At 29.7% G+C, this 16,179-nt stretch overlaps 1 protein-coding gene across 1 annotated transcript; it reads left to right on the plus strand.

Moving 5' to 3' along the window:
- Nucleotides 1-1,044: 1,044 nt before the first annotated feature.
- On the plus strand, nt 1,045-13,628 carry LOC119689797 (gonadotropin-releasing hormone receptor). The gene is made up of 7 exons (XM_038104700.1): nt 1,045-1,359; nt 4,475-4,753; nt 4,895-4,994; nt 5,092-5,305; nt 10,884-11,155; nt 12,717-12,919; nt 13,220-13,628. Exons 1-7 carry the CDS (start codon nt 1,214-1,216, stop codon nt 13,260-13,262), a joined length of 1,257 nt encoding a protein of 418 aa, XP_037960628.1. The 5' UTR covers nt 1,045-1,213; the 3' UTR covers nt 13,263-13,628.
- The last annotated feature ends 2,551 nt before the right edge of the window (nt 13,629-16,179 follow it).

The following is a 16,179-nucleotide window of genomic DNA, read 5'->3' on the forward strand; positions in this document are numbered from 1 at the left end:
CTAGAAACGAAATGTCTATGCTGAAATTTTTAATAAAAGATGTTATCATACAAATGATAACTGGCCACTTTCCACTAAAGAGAAATCCAATCTTATATTCTAATTGAGATGCCCCGTAGAGATATCAGTCTTATGGTAGGTTTATTTACAGGTCACTGCAGACTAGGGAACTATGTTAGAAGATTGAATCTTTCTTTCAATCATACCTGTCGCAGCTGTGGGGAAGATAATGAAAGCGCACCTCATCTACTATGTTTTTGCTCAGCTCATGCACGGCGGCGACTCAACACTTAAGGAGTCTCCTTTCTTGAGAATATTGATCAATTACAAGAACTCCCACTAAGGAGCATTCTAAGATTTGCCACAGGTTCTAGGTGGTTTTAAACCCTAAGTTTCCCTATATGCGGTAATACAATGGGCCACTAAGCCTAAATGGCCGGTATAACCTAACCTAACCTAATAAAATTTACAAACTTGGTTTTTTTGATTTTAAATATAATTAAAATATTTTCTATATATTTGTACATATAGTATATAGTTATTACCAAAATTATCAAGGAGGTGATGGTTAGGTTTCTCTTAAGATTTTTAGGGATAATACAATAGGTCTCATATATCGCCGTGAAACATCTCATACGCAGCAAAGATCTATTTATCATTTAAATAATAATACGATATGTATATATGTATTTATATTTTGTAAATACCCAACTAGTCCAAATCCAATAACCTACCCCAATATTCATTTAAAAACGCTTCATGTATATGAGAGTACTTTCATTTAATATAAGATTTTCAAATTTTCCGATTTTCCGATTTTCCAATGATCTTGTAGTAAAAATGTATGAGCAAATGTAAACAAAGGCATTGTAATTAATGTGTGTTCGATCGGTTGTGTTTGTCGAATATCTGGTGTGAAAGTGTGAATATTTTTATTTAATTTAATTTTATGTGCCACATAAATTAAACTGCAAAACCGTATATCAAAGACACTGTAAATAATCTTAAATTCACAACTTTTTGTATTTATTTATTTAGCAATATATTTTCTAAACAAACACAACTAATACACTTTAAAAAAATTGCGTCAAATTGTGAAAACAAAACGATTACAGCAGATAGCACTTGAGGACTTAACTTACAATTAATGGATATGAATATATAAATTAATTTTTTTGTCAGTGTGCCTAATAAAGAAATAAGTATATTTAAGATGCCACATACAAAAGTGAATGAAAAAGTTTATGACCATCGAATTCTGCAAGATTGGTCGGATGTAGATGAAGACAACGGAATAACACACTATTCCAAAGACATGATCTTTAATGATGGCCATAGATTGTCTATAACTGTATACAGGTAAGATAAATATATAATATATTGAATAGACTTGAAATCATTTTATAAGCATTATTATTATTTGAACGACTTGTTATATTTATTGTTAAAAGTATTGCTTACTTTAGATATCAATCTTACTATTATCAATTACACTCAATATATCTTACAAATATGTCATACCGTAATAATTCTTAAAATTATTAAAGAACACTCAATTCTTAAAATTATTAAAAAACACTTAATGCTTAAAATTATTAAAGAACACTTAATTCTTAAAATTATTAAAGAACACCTAATTCTTAAAATTATTAAAGAACAATTATTTCTTAAAATTATTTAAGAACTATCACAGAAATTTTGACAACGCACTATTGGTTAAATAATCACTCTAATGGATCCCACTCTAATGAAACATGTAGTTCTCAAAATACACACGAGCAGTTTCCCTCGCACTGGTGCATAAAATAAGGTATCTATATTAGGTTGTCATCTTATATCGGATGAAAAAAAAATTTTTTGTTAAGTTGGATTAGTACTATAGTTTATAGAGAAAGTTTGATTTGGAGAATACTCTAAGTAAAATATAAAATCGGCACAATAGAGCTCTAGATTGAAATTTAATTATTCATATTCTGCAGGATTCACTCTTCCATAATCAGTTTTTAAAAGAAATTTCATTTATTTAGTCCAACAATGAGAACTATATAGGTAAAATACAAATTTAATAATAAATTTAATTAATTATTACAAGAAATAAATTTTATGCTAATATACGAGGGTAGCTTAAAGAATTTTTAGAAAAATACAACAAAATAAATATACAGCAGAAAGATCTAATGAAAACAAGACAGATGTTTTTCGACAGAAAATGTTAAAATTAATTCTAGAATCTCTAAAAGGAAATTATGTTACTCATATCTTTAAGATAAAGGCATAATGATGAACGAGTATAATAGGTCAAAGGTTCTATATTTAGTATATTGTTGTTAAACTTCAGCAATTGGAAGACGGATTCCATGTCTAAATATTGCAATAAGACAATTCTACAAAGAAATTGTGAACCGGTATTAATCTGAAAAATTGGAAGACTAAAAATGAACTATATTGCAAGAGACAAAGAAGATAAAAAAATTGTTAACAGGATATCTGGTTACAATACGAATCATAGGATCAATAATGATGAAGAGTAAAGTACATTTCTTGATTTAATTAAAATTTTTTCCTCAACCTAGATATGTTCATTCTGCTATTTTAAAACGGTCTGCCGTTGTGTAGCTAATTAGCTGAATAATTGTAAATTTCTATCCTTTCAATAAGCTTATCATATTTGGAAATAAAAAATAATCTTAAAAAAAAATTCTGGTGTATATGGTCAATGAAAAAAAAGTTTGTAGCAAAATTATAGATACTTCAACATAAAGGTTATGAATTTATAACCCTGAATGTTGTCCGTTCAATATATTGTTGCCAGAATATATGGTAGTATGACTCTGTATAAAACGACAACGATTAGTTCGGAATAACCCATATAACATATATGTATTTTTCTACATTTCGTTTAAATAACTCCTTTAAAAAACTCTTTTTTAAGACTATCTTCAAGGACTTTGGGTGAAGCTCTCTTATTTTTATGAGATTTGCGATCTTTAAATAATTATATGTTCCTATTGTTCAAATTAGATATTGATAGTATAAAATGTGTCTATTATTAAAATTCTTTTAGTTTTGAAATATTGAAGTATTGAAATATTGAACTGAGTTCAACGTCATAGATCTCGTAATAATAATAATACTAAACCTTAGATATTGAGACAACTGACTGTTATGCAAAGTTAAATACGAATATGATTGCCCCAAATTTTATATTATATTAATAATTATATTAATCAGTTATTTTAATTATTAACTGATCGGGCGTTTTTATCACCGCTATGTTCTTTTTTTTTAAATTGTATTGATTTTGGAGCATATAACATTGGTAGTTAACATCAGTAACGCGCCTTTTGCAGTTCTTAAAAAGTGATATTTTTACCATATTTTGGACTGGGATACTACTATATCGCCTTAATATAATAAATAATGCTTTCAGTGTCTACACTGATGGCATCCAATAAACATTTGAGCATGGTGGATCCTAAAGTGGGTGGCTACATTCTGGCACGTAATGTTAAAAAAAGGAGATCGCAGGTTTTTTAAGAGCAAATGCAGGTCGCATTTTCTTTTCTTTTGTCTGAGTCATAGTCTGAGTCATAGTCTAATTCATGACAGTCATTAAAAGCAGCTTCTAATCGTTTCGAATATCTATCTATTAAAAAGTGTTATACCAAGTATTTAATAAGCCAATTTATTTAGTTAGAGCAAAATAAATATATTCTAATAGCCAGCTGTAAGAACTGAAATTAGCAGAAAGGACATCCTGAGTTTCGGTGTGTAATATTTCTCATTTAATTAATAACAATTATTGATAAGGTAATGTCCATATGTATAAAAATTTAATTATGGTGAGTCTTTTGTCCTTTATGGAAAATTCATTCAATTTATATTTAATGGAAATGTAGCTTTGATCTCATACTGCTATTATATGGTCAATAGGAAATTTCGCAAAGCCCCTGCGTCAGATTTCCGTAAAAAAATTATCGGAATTAAAAGAAAAATTTTTTAAACGAATAATAATTAAAGGTGGCAAAAACAGGATCAATAAAATTGTTTAAAAAAACATATTTTGTTAAAACCATCGCATATTTTTCCCTACCAGCTCAACCTGTGATAAAGATTGTTTTGAAAGAAGACGTAGGTGTGGGATTCTATTTTATTACTTTACTATTTGGCTAGTGTTTTTACTTATTATGTAAATATTGGAAAAAAAATTAACCAAAAAGCATATTTGCAATAAACTAACTGACCTTAGGGTACAAAAATTATAAAAGCCAGTATATATCGTACTCGTAGTATGGTATATAGTGCAATAGCAATTATGCCAAAATGTTCCATTAAAACCGCAACGAATCACCTCAGAGTAGTTGCAAAATTTCATATGCACTCATTTTTATGACTTATTTATCCGTTTCTGGTGCACAATTTTTAGTTAATACTTTTATTTTCCCTATTCTCCTTGCACCTCTGGCTTGTGAAGCATATTATTTTTGATCTCGACAATTGGCAACTCAACTGTGCTGTATTTGCTGACAAAGAGGCGACGTGGTTTGCGCGGTCCCTCCCGTATTGACATAATGTTAATGCATTTGGCCATTGCCGATTTATTAGTGACTTTGCTTTTGATGCCGCTGGAAATAGCGTGGGCCTACACCGTACAATGGAAATCGACGGACTTTGTGTGCCGCCTTATGAGTGTTTTCAGAGTGTTTGGATTGTATTTATCCAGTTTCGTGATGGCTTGCATATCAATTGATAGGTAAGACAAATAATAAATTTGCACAACACGATCTGATAAATTTTACATCTCTATACATTCATTCACTTGGACATTACACACACATTTTATGCTTAAATATTTGTGCTTTATTTTGTATCTCATTTGATTTAAATTTTATAGATATTTTGCGATACTAAAGCCACTCAAACTATCAACCAACCGGGGACGGATTATGCTATTGATTGCTTGGATTTGTTCATTATTCTGCAGTTTGCCGCAGGTTTGTGTTATAGTTTACATTTCATAAATATTTTATTATTATGTACAATTTGTATTTAAATTTTTATTTCTTTTATATTATTTTATTCCTATACTAGGCATATATATTTCATCTGGAAGAGCATCCTCACGTGAAGGGTTACTTTCAATGCGTCGACTTTCATTCTTTTCCAAATGATTTCGACAAGTTGTCGTACAATATTTCCAATATGTTTGCCATGTATGCTTTTCCACTAACAACTTTCATTTTTTGTTATGGAGCAATCTACTTGGAAATATACCAGAAGAGCAAACGTGTTGTTAAAGGAGTTGGTGAGTGGAGGTGTGGTGTTATTTTTATTTTTTATATGTTTTTTTTAAATCATATTTTTACCATAAGAGCCAAGGGAAAAAGTTATTGAAAGTCTTATTGAAAGAAAAATAATTTGTTTACAAAAATTTTAATAGTGTTGATTGAGAAATCAGAAAAGACACAGAAAATTAATTTTACTAGAATTCTATTACTCGAATGTTAGTAGAAGGACTTTCGAATTGTAGAGAATTGCGAGCACAAAACTTTTTTTTTAATTAATTGAATTTTCTTGGGGGACCACAAAGTTCTCTAAACAGTTACTAAAATCATTATCAGTGGTCTTTGGAAATATTCTATGGTTTTATAAGTCCGTATATGTATAATTGTTGGAGCACAAGTGCCAGGTTCTCCATTTTAGTCCCATAACTTTTCCATATGCAACCAGATTTGAAAATGGTGCAATTTTCTTTTTTAACTCCTATGCAGTATGTCTAGTTTCGTTCTTAAGTTTGTTTTTATATCTGACTAATTATGAGACACACAATCTTATCTCTCGTTTTTGCAAAAAGCCATGACTGTTTCTGCAAAATGGCTTTTAAGTTAAGTAAAGATAGGTTGGTATTATTTAACTTTTTGTAACCATACATATGTTAATGAAATATATAAAGTGACGGAGCTAGACCAACTCTGAACATCTACGACATCTGAATTAGCAAGCACCTTTCATTACCGAGTTATGAAAGTAAATAATTTGCATTTATTAATTAACGAAGCATGTATGAAATTATGTGTTGGTAATTAAATAAAAATAAACCCAAATTTTCCTACCCCTAGCTTCACAGAATTTTTTTTATATTACATATATCATAATTTGCACCAGCTGCTATTTTCGCTTTAATTGATAGAATTATCAATGCAGATAGTCAGGCTTGGCTCATCATACTTCTCAAGTAGACCTTAATCAATTTTAACTTTAAGAAGCTTCTTTTAGCAGAAGTTGTACTGTCTGGAACTGTGAGCATGATTCTGGTTGCTATATGAACATTCAGATATACTTCTTCTTAATTAAATTCTTTAATATACCGAATAACTTGGTTTTTATTGTTGATTGAGTCTAGTGAGCGATTTTAAAAGCTGCAGTTTCTCATACACTTCAAAAGGATGAATGTCGCTGTTTTTACCTTCCCGAAGAATTCTACCTAAAGTATTACAATGCTTGAGGAAGTCTTCGTTTGGTATACTCTTCATATGATTAATGTCATATATGAAACCAAATTGTTTAAAATAGCCATTAACAACTTTGAATCGACAGTCGATTTCAATTAGGATAACATCTATCATTGTAGTAAAAAAATTAACTGAATACTATATTTCAACGGATTGTAAGGGTTCATCAATATGTTCGTGACTGAACAAACGTTTCACTTGCTGTTCTTTTTTCTTTAAATTTAGGTGCATTTTTGTAACTATTTTTTTTTGCAATCAATTGGGCGTTTTTTAAATCTAGTATTACGATAGTCTTTTACCTAGGTACAAAATGAGCGTAGCGATCTTCAAGTTTACTTCAATCGATCGCTATAGGTAATTGATATTGTTCACTCGTAATAAAAGTTCGTACCACACGTGTATTGAAATAATGAACTTGAAAGTTAGCTTTTCATTCAGAACTGCTTTGCAATCACTTAGAGGTTCTGAATGACATGTTTTATTTTTCAAGTCATTCACTCATTCAAAAACATCATTAAATTGCAATAATATTGCTTTTACTGCTTCGATTCTACTCTCCCAGAGAGGTCGATCGTTAAGGTCGTTTTTAATTTAGTTTTTAAAAGTTTTCGTCAACGCTTGCTCAACTTTGAAAAGGTTTTATTAATAAACCCGAAATACGTTTTCGCTGTTGGTAAAGAATTAGCTGCATCAATCAAATACAATATATAATATCAGTACATAATGTAAAAGGTAAAAAGCCTTACAATTCCATTCTAAACAGAAAAAATGAACTAGACGTAATTTCTCTGGGGCAGTCAATATATTAGCTTGTAGATAACAGTAACATATAATACGTAAGTAACCTAATACACATCTTAACATACACAAGCTGCGATTTGTTTTCTGACCATTCTCCAGTTATATTTTGTTTACTTGGTGGTCCTCAGTTATATGACTGCTCGTATAGCCCTACAAGTCCTAGAACAAACTGGCTAAAATATAAAAAGTTCATTAGTTCACACATACACACAAATTACAAGATATAGTGTAATTCTGATATGGAGGACGCAATCTCGGTTTTAAACTTAATTTTGATTTTAGCAGCAGAAAACTCCATCTCTTAAGACAATAAAATTTACACACTCAATAAAGTACTTACAAATAGTGACATAGAGAGTTAAGCTTTACAAAAACGTAGGTTAAGCAATTAGCAAAAATGTAGGTCCCCTTCAAAGAAAACCGAATTCAAGAATGCCCAAAGGTGACTTAAAATTTTATTAAGCAGAGAAACCAAACTCAGACGATATAACTATATTCAAAATCTATGTCCAAATGGCTAAAAACATTCATCAGGACATTATAACTTTCCAATTCAGCATCAATATGTACCATCTATTGACATGAATATTACGGCCAATGATCTTGTTCAAATAATCCCCACGTAAGATTGCAAAAAGGCACCTCCGAGTTATGATAACATCTCACCTCATGATAAAAAAAATACTTCTTTTGGCCATAAATTTTATTATAAAACTTTTTAACACCATCATTAAATTTGACTTTTATCCAACAGAGTGCAAAACATCCATGATTATTATAATTTATAAGTCAGTTAAAGACCCCATGCTTGCCTCTTCATACAAGCCAATAAGTTTATATAAAAGATACGCTATCTATTACGTGCTAATGTCCACTCAGTTTTAAAATAGTATCTACAGAGCAGAAGTTTTATATTCAAATGCAATTCATTTACTTCTACTAACTTCCTAATAGAAGTTCTCATTTCACAGGGAGTGTTCTTGGCCCTATCTTGTATGTACTTCATATTTCTGATATCCCAATAAGTAATTTAGTTGTCACCATAACGTTTGCCGATGATACAGCAATTTTATGCCGAAACAAAAACGTTGTCTTAGCTTCAAACCCACTTCAATCTCAAAGTCAAAATGGCGAACTAAAATTAATGAGCTGAAATGTAGATACGTCATTTTTTCCTTAAATCGGAGTATATATCCAACAATTTTACTAAAAAACATTCCCATACCACAAGCAAATAACGCAACTTGGCGCAAGCATATTGAAGCTAAAAAAAAAAAAAAGAAGTGCCAAGCCTCTTAGTTGCACTGGCTTATTAATAATAGATCTTTCCTTTGCCTAGAGTGTAAAGTACTTTTGTATACCAGCATCATAAAACCAATATGAATTTATGGTATCCAGCTATTTGATAATGCTAATGCTTCAAATATTGATATTATCCAAAGAGCTCAGTTAAAAATACTGACCACAATCACTAGTGCCCCATGGTATATAAAAATGAAAGTATCCATCGAGATCTACAAATTCCCTTAGTTAAAACTGGTTTTGACAATATAAGGAAAAAAATACAATAAAAGGCTAGATAGGATCTCGCATTTCTATTCACTACTTGCCTCCTAAAAAGAGCTGATCGTCCAACTATAAATTAAAATTCAATAGGTTCAGGTAAAAACCCCACTCTTCTATTTTGTAATCTGATAAAGTTTAATTGCTTACTTAGTAAATCTCCATATATTCACTCCAATGAAATTTAACCAATTGAATTAAGTGACGTCCGTGATATAAGGTTTACTTATTTTATTTTATATTATACAATGTATAGTTAAAATAAAAAATTGTAATATTATCTAATTAGTTGTAATATTTTAAAACTTGTTGTTAGTCTTATTGTAAGAAAAGATATAATAAATAAATATATAAGTATTTAAAAAAAAAAAACAAAAAAAAAACATTTCAATAATTAGACCGAAATACTACCATAAAAAAATTGAAACTGATGAAAATTGAAACTAGAATACTTTGGTCTTATTTAAAGACATCCAATAAGTTATGGACTACTTAGAATGACTATATAAGGTAAAATTGACTTAAATGCATGACAGTGGTGCGGTAAAAATTGTTTCGCAATTCTCTGAACAAAGCAAAAATAGGAACTACCTGCATATGTTACCCGAAATTCGAAATGTTCAAGGCGCTTAAAAAGATAATAATCAACTTATATGTCCATTTTTACACATAGATTAAATCTGTTTTGTAAATCCTTGATGAGAGATTAATCGCATATATAGTCTGGGTTTAGGAAATTTCACAGTGCGTATTTCTGAGTATATCTGCATATTTAAGAATTAAAAGAAGTCGAATTGGAATATCAAAGAGTCATGCATCGGATAAATCGCTATAAAATATATTTTTTATGAAATATATACAATATTTTAAAAATTTTTTATTTGAACATCTTAAGATCGACATCAATTTTCAATATATATTTCATAACAAAATCAAATGAGATAGGACTCCATCTTATTTTGATAAGATAAGATGATTCTAATGCAGATACTACAGTACCGACATGAAAGATAACACCATAAACACGTGCAACGCTTTTATATAGTTTCTTATACGAATGTAGTGAGTTATGATTTCATAAAGGCGAAAAAATATTTTGAATATTAAAAACCTGTAATATCATTTGGATGATCTACTCACTGACAGTGAAAACTTCTTGACCCAATCAGAAATAAGAAATTTACTACTAATATTCTGCTCTGTATTCGGTAGATATTTTATCAATTGTTCAGTCAGTGTTTGTTCTTTAATAAAAAGGTTTTGTTATGGAAGTTTGTATTCCCATGAAATTCTTAGTCTTGTTTTTAATTGTTTTTAAATTTATTATTTATTTCATTATTAAATAATTAGATTAGATTAGATTATGCTGGCAGACCAAAAAGGCCACGCGTAGACCATTAAGGTCCGTTGCGACACCATATCAGAGTCTTATTTTAGTGATTGTGTGCAGCACTTAGAATGCGCGTTTCATTAGCGAATTTTATTAGGATTTCAACAGAAACCTCAGGTATGTGCTACAGTCCTGCAAAACTGAAAGCTCCCAAGTATTTTTGTCGAGTTCTCGAGAGGGCCGGGCAATTACACAGCAAATGCTCTAGAGTTTCCTCGTTGCATTTCCTACAAGCATCGTTCTGAATTAGGTTTAGTTTGCGGGCATGTGATGCGACTAGACAGTGACCTGAAATAATAAATAATAAACTACTTTTGTTTTTTAATTTTTACTGGTTGTTACTATAATAATATTCTTAATTGATTAAATATTTATTAGGGCACATACTATATATTGATAGAGTTCCCTGTTTGAAGAATCATATAAATTTAATTATATTTGAATATTAAAACCCTATTAAAATTCCTATCTATGAATATACATATATAAAGCGGAGTCTTATATATTATTTATAATTTAGTAATGTTTTATTTATTTAAATTTATGTATGTTTTTATGTATGTATGTAATTGGAATATTTTATTTTGTTAAATTAATTTTTTAAAATTGTGTTTCAGAACGTTTTAGACGATCTAATGATGATGTTCTCGGTCGTGCTAAAAAGCGGACCCTTAAAATGACCATTATTATTGTACTGGTGTTCATCATATGCTGGACACCGTATTATATTATTTGCATGTGGTATTGGATTGATAAGTCTTCGGTGGAAAATATTAATCCATTAGTACCGAAAAGTTTATTTATTTTCGCTTCAACCAATTCATGCATGAATCCGATTGTTTATGGTGTTTTCAATATACGTAGTCGGAATAACAACAACAATAATGCGGTAAGTCTAAATTTTTTTCATAAAAAAATCAATAAAGCTATATTAAATTATATTATATATTTTTATTATTTATTTATTTAAAGTAAAAAAAAAAATGTGAGTTACATTAAAACAATATATAATAGTAACTAGAATATAATATAGAGTGTACAGGTACTTAAATCGTATAGATTTTGCATATATATATATATACAGTTAAACTTCCATAATTCGAAATAGTTGAAGCTTTTCCCTAATTTCCTTTTCTCAATTCTTCCCTAAGCTGAGGAAAGCTTATAAACTGAAATCTACATAATCCAGATATTAGATCATAAACTTTATTATGTTAGACGAATGTAATACAATGTCATATTCGGTATTTAGTACAAAATTTATTAAGTACTTAAAAATTTAATCAAAAGCTGCATTACATACGCACAAACTAAACCTTATTCACAGAGATGCTTGTGGGAAATGCAATCAGCCGGATGCAAAGAAAACACTGGAGCATCTGCTAAATAACTGCATGGCTCATTCGTGAACTCGACAAAAATACTTAGGGGCTGTCAGTTTTACATAACTGGAGTATATATCTAAGGTTTCTATTCAAATACTAATAAAATCCCTGATCGATAATAATACGCGCATTCTAAGTGATGCACACTATCGCTAAAAATTCAGACTCTGATCTGGTATCGCAATGGATCATAATGATCTACGCGTAACCTTTTTGGTCTACCAGCATAACCTAACTTAAGCTAACCTATAATTTCAAAATTTTGTGAATAAATATTATAATAATGAAATTAAGATATAACAAGCTAATCTCTACACAAAAACTTGTCTTAAAAACATTAAGTCCGGAATTGTCTGAAACTCACAAAATTTCTGCTTATGTGCTGATCTTGTTCTGACATTATCAGATTGATGTGCTATAGATATAACACAATCTCTATATTTTTATACATGTTACTCAAAGAATGCAAAATAAATATTTCTCAACAGTTGAATTTATCTGTCCGGTACTAAACAAAGGAGGGACAATAAAAATGAAGCGCATTTTAACGGCAAGCTTTGTTTAGAAACCTCGTTTATTGGTATTAAAATTGCTAAAGGCTTACGTAACTAATGGTTAATAGTTAGATAACTATAACTATATATATAACTATTATATATCAGTAGTTGCTTGTGTTATATAAAAATCTAAAAGTATTTGCTTTTCGATACCATGCACTATGCATTAATTACATATACCGAAACATTCCCACATACTATATATATCTAATTTGCGCGGAACTATATATATGTATACGGTCTAGTAGTTTAATTCCCGAACACAGCTAAAATCAAATCTTTCGTAGTAGGATACTTTTTCAATATTGTAGAGTAGGTGTAACTTTAAATAGACGGTTCATGTGTACTATATATATGAACATGATGATATTATGTTCATATTTTTTAATTTTAATAAGATTATAATAATTTATTTAATTACATTAATAAGTATTTGTTTTTAATATACATATATATATATGATATTTTACTGTTCTCTTAATATATACGTAAACATTACTCTTTCTAGTCGGTGAATAATCGGCACACATCTTTATGCAGTCGACTTGATTCTTCCAATCAATTGCAGAAGAATTTACCGAACTTGCAGAATCTACCGATTCTCACAACAACCATTGAGACCAATGGCGTTACTGGAGAGAACAAGAGCACCACCATATCGGCAGAAGTGTCAGCTTATGATAAAGAAAAGTCACCCGTCATCTGTTACAAGTAATGTACTGCTTTCTCCCACCTTTTTTGAGATTAATTCAAAAAGTTTATGCAAAAAAAAATAATGTTATCAAAATTGTGTTTAAATATTTTTGGTTAATGTTTAAATAGTTTTATTTTTTTTTTTTAATAATACTTGAAAATTTTGTTTGTTAGCTTTGTAGTTATTCAATTTTATTTGGAACCTAATGTGAGCATATACTCGTATATGAAATATTTTAATCGATTTGATAGTTTTAATCAATTCAATAAGTCGGCTGCAAAGATATTTGTGTGTTCACTTATCTGGTGTATTTTCAGCTGTGGTGACTCCATTGAACTTGCTAATCTTCAAAAGCCATAATTCCATAATATTAATCTGCGCGTACGTGTTTAAGCTATAGATTGAAGCGGTTAGTTTGTCGAATGGTCATTTGCGACTTCAGTCACAGTCAGTCGCTTAACTCTGTCTGACTCTGCCTGACTCTGCCTGTGTGCTGGGATGCATTACACAAAAAAAAACCAAAAAAAAAGAAAACAAAAATAACAACAACAAACCATTTTATTAGTAACAAAATAAAATTAAAAAACGGCCACTGATATCGTAGGCCCAGCAAAAATATTTTCATCATATCAGTTCGCTTTAGATATTGGCATGGATATAAGTAATTAATTATTGTCACATTATTATAATTAATTTAAAATAATTTATTCACAATGAACAAAATAAATTAAGTTACTCCACTAATTATTAATTGATGTTTTAATTAAAATGGTTTTATTATTAAAATAACTAATAAAATAAAAATTAACCTTTAAAAATTAATAAATTAACGATAATAAAAAGTTACATATTATAATTTATTTTACATAAATTAAAATTAATATTTAAACTATGTAAAATTGAAATGCTGAACATTCTTGAAATATGGAGAAAAACCAGATTCTGGAATTGAGATCTTAAAAATCATGGGTGCAGATATGGATAATCTCAGCAACTAACGGTAATCCATAGACATAGAGGCATTAAGAGGATTGTATCAAGTAAGAAAGATTGATGTTACTATGATGAAAGAGGAGTGGATGGTTATAGAACCGGAATAAATACCAGAGAGCAAGTAATACTATGTAATCATCTTGTCGTGAACAAAAGCATTAGGGAAGCACAACCTAACAAGCTTATGCTTATAGGTATTTAATAAAATGAAGGACTTTACGCTTATTAAACCGAAATTCTTACATATGAAGAGAATTAAAAACTAAATATGTTAAATTAAAAATTATTATTACGATATTTAAACATATATCTTATTATAAAAATAGTTTCATTATGAAAGTTATATTACTAAAAGAAAGCACTTTTGTGCATATGTAAGGCTTTATATTAATACAAAACTATATATATAAGTAAGAGGCACTATTGTTTAATTGAATGGGAACTTATTTCCCAACTTGTTTTAATAATTGTATTGTGCCTTTTTTTTCTATGTCTTCTTCTTCTTTTCTTGTTATTGTGTACATATATATAATTCATAAAGAAAACATACTTTTTGATCTTTTTGAACCTTTTGCCCTCTTGTGACATTAAAAAAATAGGTGAATTTCAAAGAGAATCAGATTTCATAGCAAAACAATCTATTAATAATAACATTAGTGGATCAGTTCATCCAATCCTTTATTAAATTTTTATGATGCCATGCGAATTTTTCATTTTCGGAAAAGTACATTTGCCGATTAAGGAAAACATTTTGTGGACGTAGAAACCATATGAAACGCTTGTACTCACATCACTCTCGTCGATCACTCTCATTTAGTGTATATTGTATAATTCTTGTGAAGAGTTAACAGAGACCTATTTTGAATAGAAGATATCGGTTTTGGCCAAACAAAGAAACTTTTTTGATTTATAACAAGTACTGTTATAAATGGTCTTGTCCTCATTATTGAAACATTTTGTAAGGTAGAAATATTGCAAAAAATTACGTTCCTCTCAATTGAAAACCATATCAAAATATAAAGTCAGAAATCCAATCTAACTTGGTGGAAAACACTATCTTACTATTTTAAAGAATATGACTTCAGTTTGGGGCCAATTTTTTTTGCTGGTAATTACTACTATGTAATAACAAACGCATTTTATGGGTGTCGAGACATCACATCCAGGAACTGCGAACTATTAAAAGCGATTCAAAAAGATAATTTGTCATCTTTAATCACCGATCAACCTATTGGCTTTTCGACAAACTAAATACCTGATCTAGTTTACATTTGTGAATGCAAATGAATTTAGTCAAACCAACTGAAAACATATTTCTAATTTAAGCTGTCATTGGTAATTCCCTACCTACATTTACAATAAATACCAATATTCAAACCCAACAAAATAGACTATCAACACACCATCTAAGAATATAATATCATAGAGACCAATAAGACTTTCACCGCTAGTCAGCAAAGATTTCGAGAAAATCATTACCTTAGTTTTAGAGAAAGTCATAGCAGTCACAGTAAAATAAGTGTATTGAGTTCACAAATCAGGAAAAACAGAATGAGAAAAGAAGGAACTATGCTACCTTGTTGTATATCTGTCGTGTTCGCCACATGAACACTGCAAGGCTTACTGCAGTTCTTTCTGGCCATTGGTGAACAGGAAACCATAATACTTTGTGAATGCTCGGATTTGGCCTCTAGAAGAAATAGGTTTTTAGGACAATACTTCTTTGACAGTTTATCAGATTGTTCATCGGTTAGCACGAGAGAACTGTTATATTATTTATCTTCGATGGAATGGTTTTAGTCCCTACTCTTTTATTTTAGTTTATCTCGCGAGGAATGTGGCAGCAAAACGGTGAAACATTGCTTATTGAGGTACATGGAAGTTATCTGATGGCCTACCACTGCAATCAACGAACCAACCAACATGTCCTGTTAAACAAAAAACAGCTGTCCTTAGATGACAGCGCTTAGTACCTTGACATAAAATGAGATAAATTAATAATATGGAAAATATATCTACCAATAGAAAAGCGCTGATTATTAGGCAGACATTCTTAACTCTCTCTTTGCAATAACAGTTCTTGTTTATAAAACAAATCTAAAATCCATGTGGTTTTTTATTAGTCAATTATGGAACTTAGCTGCCAAGCCAGATATTGTGAAATTTCAACGTTTTCAGTTACTAGATCTTCGTATCATAACAAACGATCGTTGATGTGTACCTGATAAGAAACTTCAGCGTGCTATTAATATGGCCCTAATAGAATTTTTTGTGTTTTAGCGGA

This window comes from Teleopsis dalmanni, chromosome X (assembly GCF_002237135.1).
Source record: "Teleopsis dalmanni isolate 2A chromosome X, ASM223713v2, whole genome shotgun sequence".
NCBI classification, from domain to species: domain Eukaryota; kingdom Metazoa; phylum Arthropoda; class Insecta; order Diptera; family Diopsidae; genus Teleopsis; species Teleopsis dalmanni.

Coding starts and splice junctions, on each gene's coding strand:
- LOC119689797 (XM_038104700.1), top strand. CDS start 1,214: ATGCCACATACAAAAGTGAATGAAAAAGTTTATGACCATCGAATTCTG. Junction 4,754..4,894: donor GCTTGCATATCAATTGATAG/GTAAGACAAATA, acceptor TAAATTTTATAG/ATATTTTGCGATACTAAAGC. Junction 11,156..12,716: donor ATAACAACAACAATAATGCG/GTAAGTCTAAAT, acceptor TACTCTTTCTAG/TCGGTGAATAATCGGCACAC.